The 24,759-nt window shown below is 43.5% G+C and overlaps 1 protein-coding gene across 1 annotated transcript in view; it reads right to left on the reverse strand.

Annotated features, from left to right (window-relative positions):
• LOC113590955 (serine/threonine-protein kinase WNK2-like) overlaps positions 1 to 20,597 on the reverse strand; it is a 46,615-nt gene extending 26,018 nt beyond the window's left edge. Inside the window, exons 1-7 of the mRNA XM_035536464.1 lie at positions 20,301 to 20,597; positions 18,959 to 19,789; positions 6,176 to 6,348; positions 5,020 to 5,240; positions 4,189 to 4,346; positions 1,719 to 1,807; positions 462 to 681 (exon numbers count right to left, since the gene is read on the reverse strand). Of these exons, the coding sequence (XP_035392357.1) occupies positions 462 to 681; positions 1,719 to 1,807; positions 4,189 to 4,346; positions 5,020 to 5,240; positions 6,176 to 6,348; positions 18,959 to 19,621 (1,524 nt within the window). The 5' untranslated portion in view covers positions 19,622 to 19,789; positions 20,301 to 20,597. The remainder of the gene's footprint in view (positions 1 to 461; positions 682 to 1,718; positions 1,808 to 4,188; positions 4,347 to 5,019; positions 5,241 to 6,175; positions 6,349 to 18,958; positions 19,790 to 20,300) is intronic.
• Between the last annotated feature and the right edge of the window lie 4,162 nt (positions 20,598 to 24,759).

A 24,759-nucleotide genomic window follows, 5' to 3' on the forward strand; every position in this document is an offset into this window, starting at 1 on the left:
TTCTCTATAGACAGAGCATCACAGAGATGACCCTGGTTCTAAAATATGCTAAATATTCACACACAACCATGCCACTGTGGATACCTTTCAACAATTTAGGTGAATTTTAACCCACCCCCTGAGGGGGCATGAGATTCTCATGTGGTTCAACATAGGCATTTAGCCCAGGGTATTTAGCCCGTTCATTCTGTCCCCACTACCAGCACAGATAAGTCACCTGCAAAACCACTAAAGCCTGGTTAAGACGTTTTGGCAGCTGGAAGAGCACAACACTGGCCACCACCCGCTCCACACTCAGTTTGGCTCGGTGATGTAAATGCTACCGAGTGCGGCCCTGAACGCCACGGCGCAGGTCTGAAACGCACGCGCTGCTTCTGCGCTGCCTTACGCTCTCCAACAGGGAGCAAAACTTTGAGCCGGGGGGGGTGAGCGGCGAGGACGAGCACCCGGGTGCCACTCACCATCTCCTGGGCCACGCCCTCAGGCACCTCCTTCTCCAGGTCGAAGGTGAACTCGATGGCGCCGGCGTCCTTGTACTTGCCCTTCAGCTTGCGTGGGTCCTCCACCCACAGCTTGAGGGCGATGGAGGCCTTCCTGCCGTCGTCCTCCTCAGCTAGCTCCACCCGCACGCCCGTGTCCTCAGCGAAGAAGGCGTGGTTCAGGAGGTCTTTGATTGAATAGCTGGGGAAGGGGGTTGGGAGGGGCAGGGTCACAAACACACCATTCCCAGTGAGCTCGTCTGGTCCATAGGCTGATGCACCCTGTCCTGTCGGCTTGCGCGTTTTCTACTCGGGTTAGACACGAAGTAGTTCGTGCCAGTTGTTACCAGAATAATCTCATCACAACCACTAACCAATACTTGATGGCCTTTGCTTCAGTTGCAGTGAACAGATTTTAAACTGAATTATACCATGTACCTGTCATTACATAGAAGGGTTTCACAGTCCTGGTCCCAACACCTGCCCCAATGCATCCAACATATCAGCTAATTAACCAGGCCTAAATGAGTTTAAAATGCCAGAGAATAGGACCAGGACTAGGGAACAGCCTGAGAGCATATAAACAACCTCTTTCAGGTTAAAAGGCAAATCAAGTCAAAAATGTATCCTCCGAGAAATTATGTAGGGTGTTGAATCAGAAAATGTACACTTTTAAATCAGAGTTCACAGACTGAGACCTAAAAGCTGCTCTGGAATCTGAGGCACTTTTGCACCAAATCTTTCCTCAGCAGTTATCACCCCACACCAAGAAATGTTTTGCCTTTCTGGTTGTCCTATGAACACCTTACTAACAATGTTCTTTACTTACCAGTCTGATGATAGAGGTGCCTTACAAACACACACAGTTGGCACTTATCTTGGTCATACCAAAGCTGTAATTAGACTCAAAAGAATATTGGGTGAATACTACCTAATCTAACAGTAAAGGTGTGTGCATGCCCATCCAAGATAAGGGCACGGGGACATGGTGTGGCAGAAATGAGGACAATAATTTCTCTCTCACCCCCTCGTCTCAGAAACTGGACTGGGGTGGTTACACTGGCGGTAGGCGATGTAGGCTGTTTCTGGCTGGAGGAAATTGGGTTGTGTGCAAAAAAGTGCCCGTTGGTTACCATCCAGCAAAGCGTGCGTGCGTGCGTGAGAGAACATTCTCTGGGTAGCTCCATCACTCATTACTGTCCTTCTCCACACCCCCGCACACGGGGAGACTCCGCTCACCGCTCTTCCTTGTTCTGGCAGATACACTCGCCAATGATCTCCTTCACCTCTGGGTCCATGACCTTGTGATAGCTGGCAGGCTTCACCCCCTGGGAAAGGCAGAGCAGATAGAAGGAAGAGAGAGTGTTGAGGAGGGGCAAAAGAAGTGGGCAAAATGGGGGGGGGGGGGAGGAGATAGCTGGGCTTGCATCTACGACTTGTTTAAACAGAAGCAGCTGCCAGGTGACCCCCATGCTAAATTGCACACTATAAAAATAGCAGAACTTGGCAGGAAAGATCACCACAGCCAATGCACTAAAGTGCAGGAGAAGAACACAAGGGCTGGTTTGTTTCTTTTTCCTTCAAGGTCTTTTTCTGGCACCTTAGACAGGGGTGGGTTTTGTTATTTTGGAGCCCCAGGTGAAAGGCAGGTACAGGCTCCCATGACCAGTGGTTTGTTTTTTCTTTTTGTGGCTCTGTTCCACAAATACTTTGTTTTCTCCATCTCCCTGCCCCCCATCTTTTCAAGCACATGCCATCTATGCTGAACCTGTCACTTGCTTTCACTGCTCTGCATTTACACAGTAGTGTCGTTTCTTAAAAACTTAGAACAGACCATTTACAGCATTGATTGGGGTATGTAATTGACATAATTGACACAGCCATGGATAGCAGGTATTTAAAAAGAAAGTAAAAAATAATAAATAATCAATCAATTATTTACTACCAATCCTGGCCTTGGGTCTGTAAGCTTGTTGCATAACATTACAGAACTGGTTCTCTTTGTGCAGAGATTTTGCTGGTTTCAAACAGTTAATGCTGGGTCTCATCAATAAAGACCATCAGCTGAAAAATTAAATTAAACACCTCTTTATGCAATCGTACTTAGGCCATTTAGATGAAAATGTGAAATGTGGAAACAGTTTAGAGTGGGCACATACCAAAACAATACTTAAAAACCAAACTGCTGTTTATAAGCATTCACTTAGTCACCTTACAAGAAAACCAAACTGATCCAGGCTTCATCTGATAAACGCACACTGGAGCTCCGCTCAGAGAAGGGAAAAAGCCGAAAACAAATGATCCTCATATACTGTGTAGACCAACATCACCATTCCCTTGAGAGAAAGCAAGAAGATAAAAATATGACACACAGTATATGGTGACGCTCAAAGATGAGCAATGGAGAACACCGGAGCAGAAAGGAGGTGGGCAGGAAGAGGAAAAGAGACGATGAGAGCCGGAGAGAGAGCCAGAGTGCGAGAGAGAGAGTGAGAGAGTGAGTGTCAGGCGAGGACTGGTGATGCAACTTTTGGTGGGCCTCGCCTGCCAAAATCAATAGCCATCCACCTGCTCTACACCACACAAATGGAGCTGCAGCAGCCAAACCCTTTACTCAAATCATCCAAGTGCTTGCTACACACTCGCACACGCCTGTCAGCAAGGGGCTGGCCAACCCCAAGCAAATGGCATCTGGCCACATGCATGCGAGGTATCTACATGTCAGGGCGTTCCTGCGAGTTGCACAGGCTCATCCACACTCCGCTGCAACACAACAAAGCTGATACCTGTTAAAAAATGCCGTCACCTTTAATTAACTAAGTAACCGTTTATTAAACAAAGTACGAAAACGTCAACAAACCGGTACGCTGTAAACAGAGTCACTCTGGCTTGTGGCTGGTGTCTGTGTAATGCTAGGTGTAGAAGGGAAACCAAGAATATTACCAAAAAAAAAAGAAAAAAAAAAAAAAAAAAAAGGTGCTTTAGAGGCACATGTGATTCCTGAAAGGAAGTCAAAGGGATTTGTCTACAAGATTACAAGTGCATGTGTGTTCGTATGTGTGTGTCTATAATGACCAGTGCTGCTGACATCGCAGTGCTCCCACTGGATGGCTCAGTATTATTCAATCATGCGCACGCGCACACATACCTGGATAAAATCTTGCTGCATGTTGCAACTTGTCTTATATAACTGCCCACTTCAGTCACATTAGTGCCATTTCACTAAAGACCAAGTTACTGCACCCACTCCAATTAGATCAGATAAGTGACAACGGCGCTGCCTCTGGCGATGCTCGTTGTTTACGTTCGCGAGCGACTTTGTGATCAGTGTATGATGAAAGAATAAACAAACAGGCATATGACTCCCGTGACTAATCTCCCCAGCCTGAGCAGCAACGAGCCTGCATCTGCGGTCTGAAAGCTGCAGGACTAAAACGCTCCGTCCCGGCATCCTGACGCAGCTAACTGCCTGTTCTGCTCTCCTTGCAACACTCCGACGCCAGGCACTGCCAAGTCCTGCTCACGGTCTCCCGCACTTCCTCGGGCCTTTATGGAAATTGTGCGCCGCCTCTTTAAGGCCTGGTGCCATCACAGATTTGTATTTCCCCCCCCCACCGCAGTAGCACAAGCCGTCGTGCCCGTGGGCCAGTGACGGATGGCGGGGCTCTCGGGTTACTGCGCTAGTGGGTGCGGGGAGGGTGGGACTCACGCTGGTGACTTTGCGGTAGATCTGCGCGGCGTTCTGGCACTCCGAATACGGGTACTCGGACGTAGCCATCTCCAGCATGCACATGCCAAAGGCGTAGACGTCCACAGACTCGTCGTAGTGCTCCTCGTACATCTCTGGGGCCATGAACTCTGGGGTACCTGAAAGCAGAGGGGCGAAAGGTCAGACCGTGCGGTGGAGGGGGTGGGTTAAACCGAGCAGACAGGCCCAGACAGAGGCTGCGTCGCTCAATGGTTCAGGGTTCACAGTCGGTCGCTGTGATGTCCTATCTGAATTGGACTAGTTCCCTTAAAAGGCACAATCTGCATGTAGTACACGCAGCATAAAATACAAAAAAACTCCATGGTCAATATTTCACATTTACATTTTATATTTGTTTCTGAATACATGCACACACTGCACAACACTCCTGAGACCTCTTAGCATGAAGTTTGATATACAGCATGAACCCTCAACTACAGACCACAAAAGAAAAAAGAAAATAACACACAGCCACCTTTGGCAGACTTTGAGCTACTGTTGCATTCCAGGATATTTTTTTGTGGCTGCTGTGTTTACTGCTCAGCTTGCGTCCCTCAGAGCAGGTGAAACAAGGAACGAACAAGCCACGGATGCCGAGGCGTGACTGAAAGCATGCCACACAAGCCCTGGAGCACAGCGGCCAGGCGTTCTTCCCGCCTCTGCCTGCAGGATTCCGCCACACCTGATCCCAACACGGAGACATACAGTACCAGCCACGTGCGAAGGGATCCGCCACCTGCCCAAACTCGCTAGAACCCACCTAAAACTGCTCGAACCCGGCGGCTGACTCACCAATGACGCTCTTGGCAAAGGAGGCCCTCTTCAGCGTAGCGAGGCCTAGGTCACCAATCTTCACGCTGCCTGTCGGGCCTGTGATGAAGATGTTGTCGCACTTGAGGTCGCGGTGGATGATGGGCGGTGTGCGTGTGTGTAGGAAGTGGAGGCCCTTCAAGATCTGCCGGCACCAGCTGCGCAGAACCTTGGGCTTCATCACCTTGAAGCGCTTCAGGTAGCTGTGGAGCGGAAAGGATCAGCAGTCAGCGGCATCCCTGATGTAATCATCACCATCCCCCAACACAGTTGTCGTCACCAATGCCACCCCACAGAGGAAAAAAAAACAAAACAAGGCAAATCGCTGCATACAATTTCTTCCCTAAACCAGCTCATCACTGCGTTCGAGACAAAAGGCACGCTCAACAAGACTTGAAATTCTTCATTTACACACTTCAAGCATCTCTGACAAAGGCTAGTCACTGCTGAATACACTGGCACTGCAGGCACAGAATTCCCAATGCCTGGTGACATGGACAGACTGGATCACCCAACTTCATTTAATTCGTTCACTAGTTTTAGCCACTGGTGGCGTTTCACAAAAGCAAAACAAAGAAAGCAGCAGTGAAGTGATGAGTGGACTCCACCTTTAGAATCCTGGGACCCAGAGTGAAAAACCATGCTTCAGCTCCAAACAGACATGAATAAACAGATTAGTCAATAGCTTCTCAAGGAGCTGATCCCAGGAGCAATCACACATGTGACTACTCCTAGCATCATGATTTAGCAGACATTTATTGCCTAAGTGCCCCATGGAGATGCATTCATTGGGGCATCTTGGCTAACCACATCATATATTGGTACTATTAATGGTCTGCAATGCACAACAGAGTCTAGTTTCAAGTAGCTCCAGAAACCTGGACAACTACACTATCTGTACTCATCCATAAAAAGAATACATGTTTCTACATCTAGACTAAGCAATGGGACACATAGTTTAAGCTTGGTTTCATAACCCAGGACGACAGAAATCTATGGATCATACGCATTTATGCAAGCTCTCCACTCAAAAACAAGAACATTCCTACAATCAGTTTTGGACCAATTCAGTCAAAACAAGCAGAGTCTCAACCATTAGGCCATTAGGGGTCGGGGCAAGACCAGTCACACAACTCACGTTTTTAATGTCCCTGAGGTCATGAGCTCTGTCACCAGGACGATGCACTTCTTCCCTTTGAGCAGGGACTCCCAGAAGTCGTAGAAGCGGACGATGTTGGGGTGCTGCAGGCCCTTCAGCATCTCCGCTTCCTCTTTGAAACGGTGCCTCTCCGCCTTCGACAGCTTCCGGTCCTGAGGCCGCGTGGGGAGAGAGAAGGGCAAACATGTGGAGAAGCTGGTTCTGCTGTTTGTTTTATTGAAATGCTTCGGTAAGACAGTCTTGTGCAACCCGTCATGCTCCACCAACCCCCCCACCCCCGACGGTAACGTTTTCCTTCTGCGCTCATCCGAGTGGCTAGAAGTGAGAGCTCAAGGTTTATTGATGTTCTGCCTCCCGTGGATACCCATACATCAGCTACCGCATCCTGGTGGTGGTGGGGTGAGGTGGGGTGGGGGCCTGATCGGAATGAACGGACAACAGCAAGTGGATGCAAACGTCTGAGGTGGGGGAGGGGGGACAGGCTGCAGACAGATTGGCCATGTGATTCCACTGCCTTAAACATCAATATCCGTCAACATATTGCACGTCTCCTGCGAGCCGCATCCCAGCCAGTCTGTTCAGAGAGATCGCACTGCAGAGCATAGCCTGCAGAGAGACGCAAGACGCCTTCGCAGCCGCACGTATAACGGGGTTGATGGAGGGCTTTCTGCCGCTAGTCATCTTGATAGGTGGTTAAGATCTCGAGCCCTTGGTGATCCATTTTTAAGGGGTTGTTGAAATAGCCCAAACCCAAGGGATCTCCCCCCCCCCCCCACCACACACACACACACATACACACACACACACACACACGGGGCGTAAAAGAGCATTGCAGATCGATTTGGCTCCAACCCCATCCCCCGGCTCGGCACTCTTCTCTGTGTTATTTCTTTTGTGTTTCCCTTTTATGTCCATTTTTAATTATCCTTTTAAACTTGTACAAGATTTATTTGGTATGTCTTTTTAATTTATTCAGATCTGCAAAAGGTTGACAGCAACTGTATGAATCATGGCATATATGAGAAAGTATAAAACTATAGTGTTATCAAGTATTACAACATCCCATTTATCTGCATCCCACTGCCTTAGTCATAAGTCTGAATCTCTTTGGTCACAAGTCTTTGCTCTAATGCTCCAGAGAATGTCAGTACCATGCTTTAGAAAGCCAGTAGCTCTAATGAACAACCAATCCGGCTCTCAAAACACCCCACATACATACACACAGACACAAGCACCCAACACGTCTGTTCATAAGTTTCGGCTGATACAGACATGTGACCCAACCTGACAGGGATTAATCAAATTAATCTAAAGGTTGATCAGTGTGTGAAAAATGGAGCGGTAGGGGGAGGCAAATAGAGACAGAGGAAGCAATACAGAGGAGGAAAGTGAATGTGTGTCCAATGTTAAAACCCTTTGGAAGTGATGCGAAGTGTAGTGTGTGTGTGTGTGTGTGTGTGTGTGTGTGCAGGGGGGTTGTATGAATTTCTTGTCATGCTGTCAGAGCCCCATTAATTATGCAGCGCTGCAGAGAGCCTGCCCCACTCAGCCGAGCCATGGCCCCCCACGTATGCGCGCACACTGTCTTCCTGCCCCCAGCCCCACCCAGAACCCTTCACCAAGGCAGCCCTCTGCTTCATACACGCGAGGTGGTGGTGGCGGTTGGTCCCTGCATTGCTGCATTATTTAGTAGCTGCGAGGTGTTGTGCCCAGCATGGGAAGATGCACCCACACCCGTGCACTTGAAGTGTTGTGGCGTTCCATTCCGGCAGCTCGTGTTTCGGATCATGCCACCACTCCGGGAACAGGTGCTAGCCTTTAAATAACTACACCAGCAGCCCACAGCTTCTTCTGAGAGTCTTGCCTACAGAAGGGCTATGCGAAAGCTGCTATAGCGCAGGGACATTTTTACCCTGAAAGACCATGAAAGAAGAGATTTCCCACACTTTTGACATTTCAAGAAGTCAGCTCATGCAGGTGGGGAAGGGGTGGGAAAGTGTTGTGTTTGCTTCCCTGACGTGCCTACTTCTCTTCAGAAGAGCTGATTCACCAGCATGATGGATTCTTATCTGTACACAATGTCAATCCTGTCATGTCATGAGTTAAATTATTGTGGTTCATATACTGGCAATGTTTTTGAGCAAGACTTTCAGTTTAACTTGCTTGTTTACACACACTAGCCTTGGGCTCATAAACGGCACTATCAAATGGTATACAAATTTAAATGGACAATATTAAGGAAGTTACCGTTCTGTTGTTTTCTGTCACATACCATTACATCACGTTTTTGTTGGCTTCATATTTAACCATTCCCTTTGTACAAGCAGTGTAATCTCTAGTTAGTTAAAATGCATACAACAGAAAACCCTGCATTTCATTTTTGCCCACACATGCAACATGCTCAACTAATTACCTACAATATACATTTTTTTAAATGCCACTTGAAATGATCATAGATTTTATGTCTGGAAAAGAATGCTGGGACACATGCAAATTAAACAAAGTGTCACAGAAAGGTTTAAACATGTAATAGGCTGCAATATTTAGTTTTTGAACCAAACAGACAACTTGTTAAGATATTAACAGCATTAATAAATCTAAAATAAAAATTAAAAACAAGTACTCTACCTGATGTTGATTAAAACTTTAAATCAATAACTATGGAATAACAACTATACATAAACTCAAAACCATTTCTTTAACATGGAGCCTGGGATTCACCGAGTTCATGTAGCAGCTACATGAAAAGGGTCCCATAAATGGAATGAAGACTGGCCCTGTAAGGCTCACATGGCATGGTATTGAACAGAATGTGCAACATAATATTGTTAATTGCTATACATTCTGAAGAGGATATTCATTTGTGTAAACTGACATTATTGCTCAAGTCCAACACCAACACATGCCTGCCTCAGACTGAGTAGAACTGGCAATACTTCTCTGGGCTCACGGTACCATTGCGGCCGATTGTTTCTTCCTCCTTGGGGGACAAGACAACTTTATCTTTTACTGCGGTGGCTCTCTCTATCTCTCTATGCTGCTACATGGCAGTGTGTGTTCAGTGCTGCAGCGTTGCAATTCGGAGAGTTCATTTCAAGGAAGCTGATAGGTGTGTGATTACTAGCGAAGAGAGTAAGGAAGGCCAGAGAGAGAGAGAGAGAGAGAGAGAGAGAGAGAGAGAGAGAGAGAGAGAGAGAGAGAGAGAGAGAGAGAGAGATCAAGCATGTGAGGGGGAAAGAGACCTTTGCGTTTTCAAATGGAGTGTGACATGGACAAGAAGTAATTGTTATATAGTTGTTCCACTCTGTTGCCCCAAGTGTTTATTATAATAGCTAAGGGCTGTGTATGCAGGCATGCAAGTGCTCGTGTGTGTACGTACACACACACACACACACACACACACACACACACACACACACACACACACACACACACACACACACACACACACACACACACACACACACACACACACACACACACACACACACACAGGGGGAGAGAGAAAGAAAGATTGAGAGACAGACACCTATACCAGTGCTTAGGCACAATTGGGTTGAGGCAATAAGGTCTGCTGACATGCTCATTTCAATGTCCTATCCATGTGTGTGCAACGCGCACACGCACACACCTTTCTCAGGGCTACAAACAAAAATGACTTTGTAGCAAACCTGAATGAAGACTGTTGTATAGACAATTGTTTGTCTGTATAGAGCGGCCCAATGTCCATGCTTAACCCAGTGACCCGGTTTCCTATAAGAGGCCACCAGGGCAGAGAATGCCTAGATCAGCAGTCCAGGCACTAGTCACAGGCCAGGACGAGACCAGAGAAGGTGACCAGCTAAACCACAACACGAATGCAGTCGGCTTTGCTTGGCAGAAGATCCGAAGAGCACCACAAAGAAGCATGGGACATTCTGAGCTCTCTGCATGACTAGAATGTTGCTGGAGACAGGGCATTATCTTACTACCTGAGAGAAACATTTCTCCCCCCACTATACTAGAGACAAAGCAGTTGCTTAAAAAGGTACATAGTAGATCAGATAACTAAACATATAAAACTACATTTCAGAACCCAAGTAATCAAACTGAACATCAAAGCATTTAGTACTTAACAGGTGCACTAAGCTACATGTTTATGCCAACATGCATGGGTGGGGGGGGATTCTAGTACCCATCTTTAAGTAGTTCTCCTCAACTAAACTTGACTATACCTGTTCTGAAGAAGCAAAACAACATGTAAAATGTACTACTACATTGCCAGTGACCATTTTTCCAGTAGTTTAGCATTGGGTAACGGATATTTGTGGTATTTAGGTGTGTGATGTCAGGCGAACTGAACAGTTATTCTATCTTCTCTGCTATTGCTAAGGTTAAGCTTCAAACAAGGAAAGCTGGTTCCAGATCAGAACATGACTGCAGCTTCTCAAACGCTGCCAAAAATGTTCTGGACTGATGGAATGCGCACCTTATGACAGAAGCCCCTACAGCATTAACAATAGCAAAGATAGCAACCATTTATGACTGGCAGGTTGTTGATAAACATTTCCTTGTAGCATTCTATGTAAATGCAGCATACTGCAGAAAACTTGCATATGTTGACTGGGAAATTGTGGACTTTCAGAAAGAAACGCCTTACTTTCTAGCTCTGAAAGTATCTAAAAGCATGATGCACCCCATTTAAATTGCACAGGACAATTCCTGAGTTCTGCATGAAACACTGCCAAACCACACATCACACTTATCAGTTACAGAGAATCCAATACTAGTGGTACACACACACACACACACACACACACACACACACACACACACAGGGCATGAAGCCATGCAGAAAAAGAAGAGTATGTAATTTCTAATTACACTCGGTCACATGCAGCATAATATGAAGGAATCCATTTAAACTTGGCCATAACCAATGCTTTACACTTTGAGCACATGTTTAAATAAACACATACACAGCTCTACATGAAGCTTCCTGAAAAACTTTAACAAGGGATAAATGAGACTGCATTATTAAAGGTGTTTTATCATGACTCACTGTAGCAAATCATGAGATTAATATTATGGTTTGACTATACAATTTGACAGTTTGTTAAAGTGCATCATTTGTGTGTTTAGATATGCTGATCTGAACTGTGCATCTCACAGTGACCCTGTTGCGTTATCACCACCTCTCATGTTCCCCATTGATAAAACAGTGCTTGTTAAAGCCTTGGCATATTTTTGCTTCTCAGAATCATTTGTACATTTATCAATATTCAGACAGCAAACAATGACTCCATTAATATGCATGAACTAGTGGTTGCCCTCGAGATCTGAGGCAGGCGAAACTGGGGCCAAGAAGGGTAAATATGATATGCCTTAATACGGGTTTCAAAAGGAAAGACCGGGTGGTAGCGATAATCACTGAGGTGGACAGAACTAATCCCGCGCAAAGCGAAGTCGGACCCATTTCTGTCTTTAGATGACGCTCAACACAGGCTAGCGATGCACTCGCACTCATTTACACGCTCAGACGCAGGCGTGACAGTCGTATCCTTCTCCCCTGGCAAAGTCTCCTGCCCCTGAGCTTTAGCATGCGGCACAGGATGAAAGGGGGCGCACGAGATGAGGGACGACACACGAGGTAGCGGGAGGGAGCGCGAGCGCGCAAGGATCTTGGGTGGGACGGACCAGCGCACCTGGCAGTGAGAGACCGCTCTCTCTCTCTCGGAGCAAGACACGACTGCCACGCGACTGGCGTGCTACTGACAAGGCGGCGGAATACGTCAAGCGAAACGATAATTAGCTTTCTTAAATGCAGCACTTCTCAAATTAATTCAGGTTAGGTAAGAAGCAACAGGTGTGGCCCACAAACACGTATGGTGCTCGCTCAAGGCATAGAGCTAAGGGTTGTAGCAGAGAGAAAGCAAGTGAGAGAGAGAGAAGGATCAGAAATGGAACTTATCCTACAGCATAGTGATTTACTCCATTTGTTGCATGGGGGTTTTGGATTATATGCAACATGCATTTCAAAATTCTGTCTTTCCTCAAGTTCTAACAGGCCTACCTTAGCTCACGTGCTAACGTTCGGCCCTGTTCTGAGATCAACTCTTCTCGCCCAGGGAAACAATGACGCAATCTTCTCTCCAGAGAACCGTGGGGTCGGCTGGGGCAGTTAAACGGTTGGACGAAGCCAGACCGCACGATCATAAAGGTATATTACAGAGCACAAACAGAAGGTGAGGGTGGGCATAGCTGGGGATCTAGGTAGAGTCCAGCTGAAAGCGGCAGTTGCCTTGTGAGTGCGGCGATCGGAGACAGCGAGGCCCATCTGCTGCTTCGTTACTTGCTCGCCCGTCTCCAGGTGCAATCCCTCCATCTTTCCCCTCCGACATACCATCAACCTGTGGCACTCCTTCACCACTGAGCTACTGGCCTTCCTCCATCAGGCTGTCTTCCCTCTCCACCCATAAACTGCGCTTCAGGTTTAGTCGGCTCTCCACGCACCTGCCTAGAGGAAGAGCAGTTAGAAGACAGACGTGCAAGGCGTAGTGCTGCCGGCGCGCCTGCTCCCTTGTTCCAGGCCCCGCCGCCCGAAAGGGGTTTATTGGGCACACACGTGCCAAGCACACTTGCAGAGCCGGTAGGCTGGACCACTTGACCAAGCGCCAACGTGTGGCCCCCCGAGCTCTGGCCCTAAAGCGTATGTTTTTTTGGTGTTCCTGTACAACTGGTTTCAATCTGGTTTCACTGTGCAACTACACACACACACACACACACACACACACACACACACACACACACACACACACACGAAAAGGGAATTAACTTGGCAGGAGAAAGATGATACTGTTTGATTACTGCAACCAATGGTCACTGAGACTAAGACCTGCACAGTGTGTTATGAAACTGGAAGCTATAACTTTAAGCCGCATCACAGTTTAACACAACAATGCAGGACAGCATGAAGAAATAACATGTATGTGGGTATAAAAATGGGGAGCTTGTTATAAGTTGCGGTTAAATTTCAGACTTATTGGATGATGTAATTTCTGTACTCTAATGTAGATTTCAACTGAAAGAAAATCTAATGTCATTTTATCAGGTCTATGAGAATGTAAAATACTACCCTCCCCAATCACGACACTGGCATACAAAATATCTGAAAAACAAACATCTGAGCTCCTGAAGAAATCAAGCCCACAGATCAAAGATGGTGTCCTTCATTCTCACTACATAGCAGCAGAGGTCATCCCTCAAATGGCTATTTTAAAGCCCATAAACACACATTTAGAGCTAAAGCTTAGCAATGAATCATTTAATTAGTCATTTACCAAAGTAAGCCTGAATATTGCTTTACTGATTCAGGTTAGTAATGATGGAAAATATAATGGGTAGAATTTAATCTCTTCAATTCATTCAAATGCAGCACTAAATCTCCAACTGAAGCTCAGAAACGAACATTTACAAGTGGGGGGGTGTTGCTCAAAAGTAGGTCGGGAAGCCATTTTGATTTTTTGACAAAGACCATTTCCTCCTCGCCCCAACAAAAAAAGTGCTGCCTCCATACTGAATAAGCTGATCTCATGTGCGGACATGCATACATACAAGCAGGGGTCGTGCCAAGGTTCCCCGAGGAGGCATATGGCCATGTTGCCTCTGTGACGGAAAGACAGAAGGGTTGGTGGGCACCCCTCCACCACCCACGGCTAGCGACTGGGGCAGCCACGTGGTGTCATGGCGACGTTCAATACATTGAGTTCTGCTGCAGGGGTGCCTGGTGATATTTTGTACACTTTACAAGAATCAGAAGCATCACCTAATTGTCCTTCTACATCGGTGGCACTGCTGTGGTAAGGGACCTATACTATATTCAGAAGGTTACGCTTATTTTATTCCATTTAAGTGAACTGGAAGAAAATGGTAAAGGAAACTGTGATGGATGTGACGCATACAAAAAAAAATAAAAAATGCAAAGGAAGCTGAAATCTGAGAGGGCGCTTTCGCACTCCATGTGCAAAAGTGGGGGGAAAGGACGTAAAAAGGAAGCCCGAATAAGAAACTGAATAAGAAGCTGTTGCTAATCCCAGCCAAAAATACAAAAATAAAAAACATTGCTTTGTTTTCTCTTCTATACATTTGCTTTACCATTTCTGTGAATTGTGTGTCCGCAATTTCAAATCTCACCAACCTGGACTGCCCTTGTTTCAACACATGGAACAAATTGAGCAGAGAAAATACTAGGCAGAATCTCTGAAAACCCAAGTCAAATACTGCAAGACCCCATATGGATTCAGTTTCAATCACGTTAAGTGTTCTCTGGCACATTCAAATAATAGATTATGCATTCGTGTCATGTTAATTAAAAGCACTAAGCAGACTAAGCAGGTGCAAGTACAAGAGGACATTCACTGTAGTCTACACACATCTTAAATATTAAATAATACTCAGTTTGTCTTATTTAGGTCTGTGTTGTATGTAAGAGCAAGTGTGTATGGGGATGATGGGAGACAGACAGACATGTGCACACATGGACAGAGACCCCAGGCATTTACACACAAATTAGCATCCAGAAAGCGCAAAGCTGTCTGTTTCTGGAGGACTATCCCAACACTGTCACACACACACACACGCACACACACGCGCACGCACACACACGCGCACGCACACACACGCGCACGCACACACACACGCACGCACACACACGCACGCACACGCACATATGTACGAGCACACACACAAAAACACCCCTTCAGCAGTCTTTGGGTGTTTCTTCAAAATGGTGAGTTTCCCTTTACTTTGTATCTGAAGCAAACAAACAACCCGAAATATACACTTAAGGCTTCTAAGGTCTCACTACATCTTTTCAAAAACACACAACTCCCAGTATAGGATGTATATTTTGAGTTCTCTCAGCTGTTTCAAACAGCAATGTCATACATGGAGCACAGCTTCCTGCTTCTAGCACAGACGTAGCCAAAAGAATAAAATATGATTTAAATAAAAGCTGATATAAAACATGGCTTTTTTGTCCAAAAAGCCTAATGAAAGATGAACACAATGCTACATAATTTGGCCCTCAGGGTGCTGATGCACTCTGCTTTAGGCATGTGCAGTTAACTCCCAGGAAACAACAAAAGGGCTTTGTTTTCCTAGCAGGTCACCATCAGTTCCGCTGACCACTGAAGCAAATGGATGTATGCTCAGAGTCCTGTTTTTCCTATGTGGATCACTGATTTAGCTGGACAGGATTATTGACTATTTGGCATGATCCTGGATTTTTCCACTGTTTGAAGCTGTTGTCCCCGTTGCCAACATAAATTCAGAATCTTAAAACCTGCATGGATCAAGCAATAGCCCTGATCAGTGTAAACAGCATTAGATCACGGTACAGACACACAATTATAAGCATGTTTGCAGTATACCTCTGAGATTGCTGAGATCTGACAAATCCCAACAGTTCCCTTAGTTGTTCCCTTTAGTTGTTAGAATGACAAAATTGTGTATATGGAAAAACTTTGTAGCCTAAAAGGATATACCGGTTTTCTAGGCCCATGCCGCTTGTAAAGGTTTCCACCAGTGCCTGTGACACAATATAAAGACTCTAGTGAGGTGCAAGATTAAGCCAGTGATAAATTTGAACACATACATGACACATTAGTTTCATTTCCACATCAGCTACATGCTGCCAGTTATTTTTCGGTATCACAGCAACTTTTGCCATGTTGCCTGTGGCAGTTTTCAGTACATTAAATACCTTTATAATCTTCCAATAGTGTCACTTGTCCTACCAGCAAAAGGAAACAAGCTCTTCCTCTCACCGGCCAGTCATGCATATGCTGACCACAATTTAGAGCCTCAATCTTTATACATTTTCACGCAATTCTCTCAAACAACTCAATCTGGCTATTCTATCAGGTTTGCACATTTGGTTGAAGAACTGAATTTGCTATACAAAAGGCAGGGCCTAGGTCACTCAAACAACTTAGCATCTGTGATGTAGCCTTCATTTAAAAGAAAGAAGACAAAAAGAGCTAAGCAATCATAAACTAATTTGAAACACCATTTAAATTTACTGCATTTAGACACTTCTATCTAAACCGACTTTCAAATATGACTGAATACAACTTGAGCATTGAGGATCAAGGGCCCAACAGTGGCCTCTTGGCAATATTGAGGTTTAACAGGCAACCTTCCTATTACAAGTCAAGAACATTAACCACTAATTAAAAGTAAAAAGGGGCACAGATTATCCTTTCAGGGCTCCATAAAATATTGAAGAGAAAATCATTAGCGTCCAAATGAGAACAATGAGATCAGACACTTGGCTCTGCCATTTCTACCATCATACAGCACCCAAAGGTAAAACCAAAAAGACAACTGCAACACAACTCAGACTTGCCTGGATCTCCCAAATATGCTTTATAGTGAAGCTAATGTACTCCATTGGGATGAATCAGATGGATATTAGCAATATGAGCAGCATTATGCTGTAATATTATTAAAATTAGGCGAACTGTCATATGTAGAGATGTATCCTTACCCATATTTTACAAGTGACACCCAAGCACTGAACCTCAACTTCCTGCTGAGGCTGGCTACTGTTACTAACACCATCAGCTAGGGTGATTTGGATATCGATCCCTTTGTGGGATTTTGAATTTTGTGGTTGGCAGGATAAATGCCTTGGAAGCAGCACCATGTTTTAATATAGTGCCCCTGCTTAATTCATTTAGGCTTACACAGACTGAGTGTCACTCCTGATGCTGTAATCTGCATTACTGACCCATCAAAAAGGCTGACCAACTGAATTGGAAATGTTGGTTTTAAGAAAAAAAAAAAAAAAAAAAAAAAAAAAAAAAAAAAAAAAAAAAAGCTTCCACTATCAAAATAATTGAAGATGGTTTGATAGCCCCACCTTGCCCAACACTTAAATAAATGTAAATATTTTTAGTTATCAAAAACCATGAATAAATCCATTAAAACAACACACTGGTATCTAATCACAAAACTTTAAACCTGCATGGCCCCAATGTTTCTATAATGCAATAGGACATGAATAGGCTTCATCTTTCGTTCACTGTCTGGGCTTTTTTAAAAATGAAGTCATAAGGCAGAAAAGTTCATTCACCTCAAACACATATGCAACAACATGCAAAGAGGGAAAAGTCAGACAGCATCCATATGTTTACTTAATCTTTTGATTTAATAACAATAAATTATACTTATTCCATCTCCGACAACAACAAACCGGTTTGTATTGGCAAGAGTCTATATTTTAAAATAACTTTTTGGTTACATGCACATGTCCAGGAATCAGTGCAGTGAATGTTGCGTTCACCTGAAAGTGGGGATGATTTTAATATTGCAGAAATACAAGGATGAACAATGTGCCAGTCCCTCAGGTTCACTGAATCAATGTCATGTCATATGGAGAGCCTTTAAAAACTGTGAAAGGACATTGAAGGAAAGGATAAATCTAATGGGGGGGGGGGGGGGAGTGTGATTGGAAAACTGTTCCACAAAAAAATTAAATGCGTTCTGATTTAGTAATAGCAGGAATCAACATAACCGCCCTTTCACTGTTGGAAATGTGCTATTCTAGAAGTTTGTTTCAACACACAAGCTGTGAGGATTTTGTTCACAATTTTTCTACATTTCTCTAGTTTGATGACTTTTCAGCAATTGAAAATGTAAATAATCTGAACTGTTTAAGTCTTTACGTGCAACACCATACTTTTGATGGTATACACGAAAAAGTTTCACTGCTGTTAATGAGGCAGTAATCAATTTAGAGGTCTTTGCCAATTTTTACCAGAGTTAAGCAATGAAGGACTCCAATACCTTTCAATAACCAGCCCTCCATCCAAACCTTTCCCCAGAGTCTGTCCTTTTGTGGACACACTTTGTGCTTAGCCTACATGTCATGTGTGTACAAAACAGATTAATATAGCCAATATTAATATTAAAACATTTAATGTAGCCAGGCCATGTTAAACTGAAGCCGCTGATTACAAAACCCAGAGAAGGGAACTACAACTGACCCCCAACCCTTTAGTTTAGTGACACCCATTAGGATGTAGAGGCAGATTTGCTAATACTTCTAAAACAAAAAATAAATAATAAATCCAAGAGTACATCAATCAACTGAGCGGAAATAAACGATGTACTTATAAAAAAGTATTGCAATAAGAGCTAGAATATTGCTTTGTAAGGTCTCTATTCTTTTTGGCAAAGAACTGTAAAGTTGTGCATAAAACATTGTAAAAACTATGGAGTGCATATGATCCTCGATTACATATTTCTCCTTGACTGGCAACAGTCAGTCAGTCACCTTAGGGCAATTGAATTGAGTAAATATGAATGTGGAAGTGAGTAGACCCTGAGCACAGAAACACATGTCTAACTATCTGCCACTTAACCAGTTCAACAGTAACGTTCATCTGTTGTCCTGACCTGCCCATCGCTGTCACAATATAATTATACCCTTGCCTAGAATAGGAAACATTTCTACAAAACATGAAGTATTGCTTCTGTAGATTTAAGGAATGTCGTACTCTGTGCGTACATACAGGTACATATTGCTGTATGATGACCATGTGTCTTTTTTTTAAACACTAATCAGTAATTTCAGTCTTCGGTTGTGTAGATGCCCTGTGGCATACAAGCAACAAACCAGTAACGTGCAATTACAGATAAAATGTTACCAATAAGTGTCCTTACATTCTTGTTCACAAAAGGCATTTTTGCAAGTTAGTATTCTACAGGACTACGTACCTGAAGTTCACACCATGCCACCTCCACCCACGTATCGGTGTCCAAGCCTTTATACACGGTCTTGAAAGAGCCCCTCCCAAGTTCAATGTCAAACTTGAGAAAGCGACCACCAGGAGAGGTGGCTACTGCCTTCATCTCGGCCTCCTCCTCATTTTCTTCACTGGCGGTCTTGATAACGTTTTTGCCATCATCTGCAGATTCAACATTAAACGCAGAAAGTATTCTATCCTTCTCATCGTCGGCGCCGGCGCCGGCGCTTTCCGCGGCCCCATCCTTTTGTCTCTCTTGGCTCTCGGTACCAGACCCGTCTTGCAAACTCGAACGCGCACCCCTGGTTCGGTCCACTATTGTTCGCAGGTTGATGTTGAGCGTCTTGCTCTGATTATCACATTCAGGTGCCTCGTAAGCCGGATCGTCATTGTCCGCGAAGCACAAACTTCTTCGGATAAACCTTTGACGCACTCCTCGCTGATAGTTCGACAGAGGATACGCGCTGGGGTCGCTGCCTCCGCGAATCACGGCCGAATTGTTATCCATTTTATTGACGTTCCCCTCGCTAATGGTCTCATAAATATTTATGTATAGTTCACACTGTGAATTGGGAACAGAAGAATACTTTGATACCACGGGACCGTCGGATTGTGGTCCGTCTCCGGACTCCATGGCGATATTAAAAATGTTCACTTTTCCCCCCAATTCACATTTAGCGACGTTGTTTCCGACTTCACCGCGTTGGAGCTGCAGCCAAGAGCCTGCAGCGTCCGTGCGCTGACGCAGTTCCTCAACATGGGGCAAGACAGGACGATTTCAGGCTTTCACGTTCACAGTGATCTGCAAAGGAAAAAAACATTTAGGACTGTGGTAAATTGAATGACGAAATCACAAACTAATCGCTAAGTACCTAAGCCAATATACACGGAGGCTGCAAAAGGTGAATTAGACTAATTCACGTATATAGATATGAAATATAGTTAGCTGGGTTAGCTTTCTGTAGACAGGTGCACAAGGCGCATAAGTGAACTACACCAACCTACGGGTGATGTCCAGTATCAGAAACAAATGATCAAGCAACTATCCGATCTAATAAATCAACTGACCCCCAGAATTTGTTCACGTTCTACACTGTGTAGATTATTGACTCTAACGAAACACCTGCAGTTACTCATTTTGCAATAATGTAAGCTAGCTAGCAGCTAACGCCAAACTCAACCCCGGTCCTCGAGTCAGCCTCAGCGCTGATGTGATCTGAAGTGTCGCAAATAATTATGTTCCTAGTCAAACCTTTCCAAAAATCCACCTTAAACTGAAACGAATTTGGGGAGGATGTGGAACGGCCGTTTACTTCGTTTTTGGGCGTCCATGAAAATAAATAACGTCTTGCGTTGTCTTGCAGTGCGTGCTGTCATTGAGGGAAGATATCCTTTACGAAAAGCAGCAGTTAAACATGAATTCTGGCTTTCAGAAAAAGCTACTCTCGACAATAAAGCACCACTGGACCCGAAAGACTGCAATGCCTCGCTTTCTCACGAATTTTACTGCGTTCGTCCGTATTTGCGCTTGTCTGGGTTTAGTAAGCTCGCCTCCACGCCCATGGTAACGACGGGCGAATTCACCCAATAGAAAGGCACGATTCGCTCGAGACTTGTCGCCGTTTGACAACGGCGGTGAAGCGGGAGATGAGCGATGTAACCTGTGGATGCAGTCCGCGCTAAGACGGAAATGGTACATTCCGAAGGTTCCTTTCTTTCCCCTATCTTTACATGCCTCGATTTAGAATTCCAAGAGAAACCAAATACGCATAAATGTCATATGGGTTTTATAAAAACAAACGTAGGCTATTTGATGCCATTGATCTCCGTCCTCTCAACTGTTTTTGTAAACATCATCGTATTTAAAAGGTGCGTATCATGTAATGTATTTAGATTATATTGTGATATACCGTGGAAATTAGCTTATATCATGAATCGCACTTTAAGTTCTCATTAAGTAGTTTAGGATTGATTTCTCCTTCTGCCTGACAGAATCTTAGAACTTTATATGGTCACTTCTCTCTCTCTCTCTCTCTCTCTCTCTCTCTCTCTCTCTCTCTCTCTCTCTCTCTCTCTCTCTCTCTCTCTCTCTCTCTCTCTCCCACACACACACACAGAAACACACGCACAGCAGAGAAAAGACCAACTCTGTTAAAACGTACTTCATCAGAATTTCAACATTTTCAGTAATTTGTTTGAAATTCAAACCATAAAACCGATGCTTATATCATGATCACGATTTTATAAATTCATTTATTTTTTATCACTGTTGCAGTCATTAAAGTTTCCACCTACAGATTTCCTACTTAAATGTTTATCAAAGGAGTTTGGTTATTCATTCAAGCTTATACATTTAATTATAGATTTAAACATGGCTGAAGCTTTAAGACACTGTGATAATAAAGAAGGGGACCTAGAAATCAAATTACAAAAAGCTGTTTTGGAAATAACCATCAGAACTGTAATGATAAATATATTGGTGACAACCATTTGCAACTAACTTGAGATAATGATAACTGCTTTGAAAATTCTACCTCTTCACACCTTTAAATATTTTTTTCAGAGTTGCAGATTTAGAGTTTCAGTCTCTGCTATATGAATCACCTTACTGCATTTATTTTTAACAACCAGCTTCACAACCCAGAACAAGTAGGTTGTCAAAATATATCTTAAAATATATCTTATTTTAGTGGCACTGATTAAAGAAGATTATGATGAAACATTAGACAAAAATCCTTTAGCCTCTCCTTCAGTCTTTGTTTTAGCAATCTTTTTCAGCAAGAAACAAAGTGTATTTCATTTGCTATAGCCTTGAAAATATATTCAAACAAGACATTTGTATTTTAAATGTAATTTAAAAATATGAAATTTATCCATTATTGTGAAATGCAATTACATTGAATATTCTTTATCCAACTCTAGTATAATGTAATTTCCCTTTTATTTTAAACCATTTAAAATTACCAATAGCTCATTATCAGAATGTATAACCTGTATCGATGGCCAAACATATGTGGAGAACCATCTAATAAACTAATAACTAAGTTCAGGTATTTCAGCCACACCCATCGCAATGAAAATAAATCACAGTCAACCCAGGCAATCTCCACAGACAAATATGGGCAGTAGAATGGGTTTTAGAAGAGCTACTGCCGTTATACTCAATAAAGCCAAACTCAATGTAACTCTAATCATATTTTCTTAATTTAGCTAGTTTGTGATTAGCGTCACTTGACAATGTGGACTGACTCAATTATCTCTTAAAGCTCACCAGGTAGCTAACTGGACCGCTAATAAACCAAGTTGACCAGCAGCAGGCGTGGTTCGTTGCATCCGAAATGTAACAAGTGGTTCCTGACAGGTTGGCATGATGTATCACAAATATATCAGAGTTTCTACTTGCTTAAAGTTAACATGAGTGGGAAGACAATATGCATGTTTTACTGTTGCGAATGGTCCCCATCTGTAGATCTGCATTTTTTTAATGATACAGTGTAATTTTATTATTTATAAAATTAGAAAATTATTTCACAAACCCCCTGGCTATGGGTCATGGTCCCTCAAGGGGACCCCACTTTGAGGAACCCTGGAAGCATGCAGCCACTACACTCTGGAGCAGTGCAGACCTGGAGTGGTGAATCCTGCTTCGCCATATGGCAATCTGATGCACAAATCTGGATTTGGTGGATGGAAGTAAAAAAGTTACTTATGAAGATGCAGCTTTCTACTGCCATGCCTTCAGTAAGTCGAAGTCAAAGTCAAATTTATTGATATAGTGCTTTTTACAACAGATGTTGTCACAAATAAGCCTCACAAATGTCTGAGTCCAAGCCCCCAGTCAGCAAGCCAATGGCAACAGTGGCAAGAAAAAACTCCCTGATAGCATGAGGAAGAAACCTTGAGAAGAACTCAAAGGGGAGGCCCATCCTCCTCTGGCTGACAATGGTCACCAGAATAGAAACAATATAGACAATAAAGAGCAGAATAAATAATGAAAGAGAAAAATAAATAAATAATAATAAAATGTAAAATAATAATAATAATAATAATAATAATAATAATAATAATAATAATAATAAAATATTTATGTTTTGTTCAGTTTTCTTGAAGTTCTAGTCTGGTCCTGATTGTGTGCAATATAATGTGCAAAGATGGACTCTGGCAGCATAACTAAAAGGAAAGAGCCAGAAGGAACCACAGGCATGTGGGAACCCTGGAACATCAGCAGTCCGCCGCTCTCAGTCAACAAACTTGAGTGACAAAAGAGAGGTGAAGTGACAGCTTCATAACATCCCAGTTTACCATAACTCTCAATGCCCATGGACCCCCAGATCTACACCTTTACCCAAGATGTGAAGTAGATAATAAATTGCATGATGGTACAGAGAGGTTTTCAGTCTAGTCTTAAATATATTGAGACTGTTTTTAAGTCTCAAACATTTACAGGAAGGTTATTCCATAGTGTGGGAGCTTTACAGGAAAAGGCTCTGCCCCCTTCAGTAGATTTTCTTATTTTTGGTACTAGTAAACAGCCATCACCTTTTTATCTAAGCAGATGTTGTGGGTTGTAATGCACTAGGAGTTTGCTAAGGTACTGTGCGGCAAGACCATTCAGTGCTTTGTAGGTCATTAGAAATATCTTATAATCAATATAAAATATTGATTATTACTGGGAGCCAGTTTAAAGTAACTAAGATAGAAGAGATGTGATCAAATTTTCTAGTTCTTGTAAGAACTCTGGCTGCTGCATTTTGAACTATCTGGAGCTTGTTTAGTCACTTAGTGGTACAGCCAGATAGCAAGGCATTACAATATTCCAAACTTGGAAGTGATAAATGAATGGACTAGCTTTTCTGCATCATGTGAGGAGAGCATGTTCCTAATCTTTGCAATGTTCCTGAGGCAGAGAAAGGTGGTCCTAGAAATATTATTTACATGAGCTTCAACTGAGAGCCTGGGATCCATAATCACTCCAAGATCTTTCACTGTTAGAGAAGATGTGATTGGGAGACCATTGAGGTTCACTGAGTAATTAGAGAGAAAGGACCTAGCTGTCTCTGGGCCTAATGGAAGCACCTTTGTTTTTTCAGGATTAAGTGAGAGAAAGTTTCTCAGTATCCAGTGTCTGACAATCCTTTATGCATTCCTCAATAATACTAAGCTGATATAAGTCCTCTGGTTTGGCTGAGACATATAGCTGAGTATCATCAGCATAGCAGTGGAAACTAGCACAATGATTGCGTATAATGTCACCTAGAGGTCGCATATATAAAGAAAAATGCAGAGGCCCTAGAACAGATCTCTGTGGAACACTATAGCTAACCTTGTTGTAGGTTGAGAAGTCTCCATTTATGTTAATAAACTGGTAGTCACCGACTAGATAAGATTTGTACCAGGAAAGGGCTATTCCCCTAATCCTAACAACATTTTTGAGTCTATCTAGTAAAATGTTGCAATAAATAATGTCAAATCCTGCACTCAGATCAAGCAATATAAGCAAAGAGACCTAACCCTGGCCAGAAACCAACAACAGGTCATTAACTACTTTAATCAGTGCTGTCTCTGTACTATAATGAGGCCTAAACCCTCAATGAAAGGCTTCATGTATCTGGTTCTGATTCATGTATGAGCTTAGCTGCTGAGCTATAGCTTTTTCTAGGATCTTGTAAATAAATGGAAGGTTTGAGATCAATCTGTAGTTTGACAGCTGACATGGGTCGAGGTTAGATTTTTTGATAAGTGGTCTGATTACTTATCATTTTAATGATTTAG

The sequence above is a fragment of the Electrophorus electricus genome, chromosome 18, assembly GCF_013358815.1.
Source record: "Electrophorus electricus isolate fEleEle1 chromosome 18, fEleEle1.pri, whole genome shotgun sequence".
Lineage (NCBI taxonomy): Eukaryota > Metazoa > Chordata > Actinopteri > Gymnotiformes > Gymnotidae > Electrophorus > Electrophorus electricus.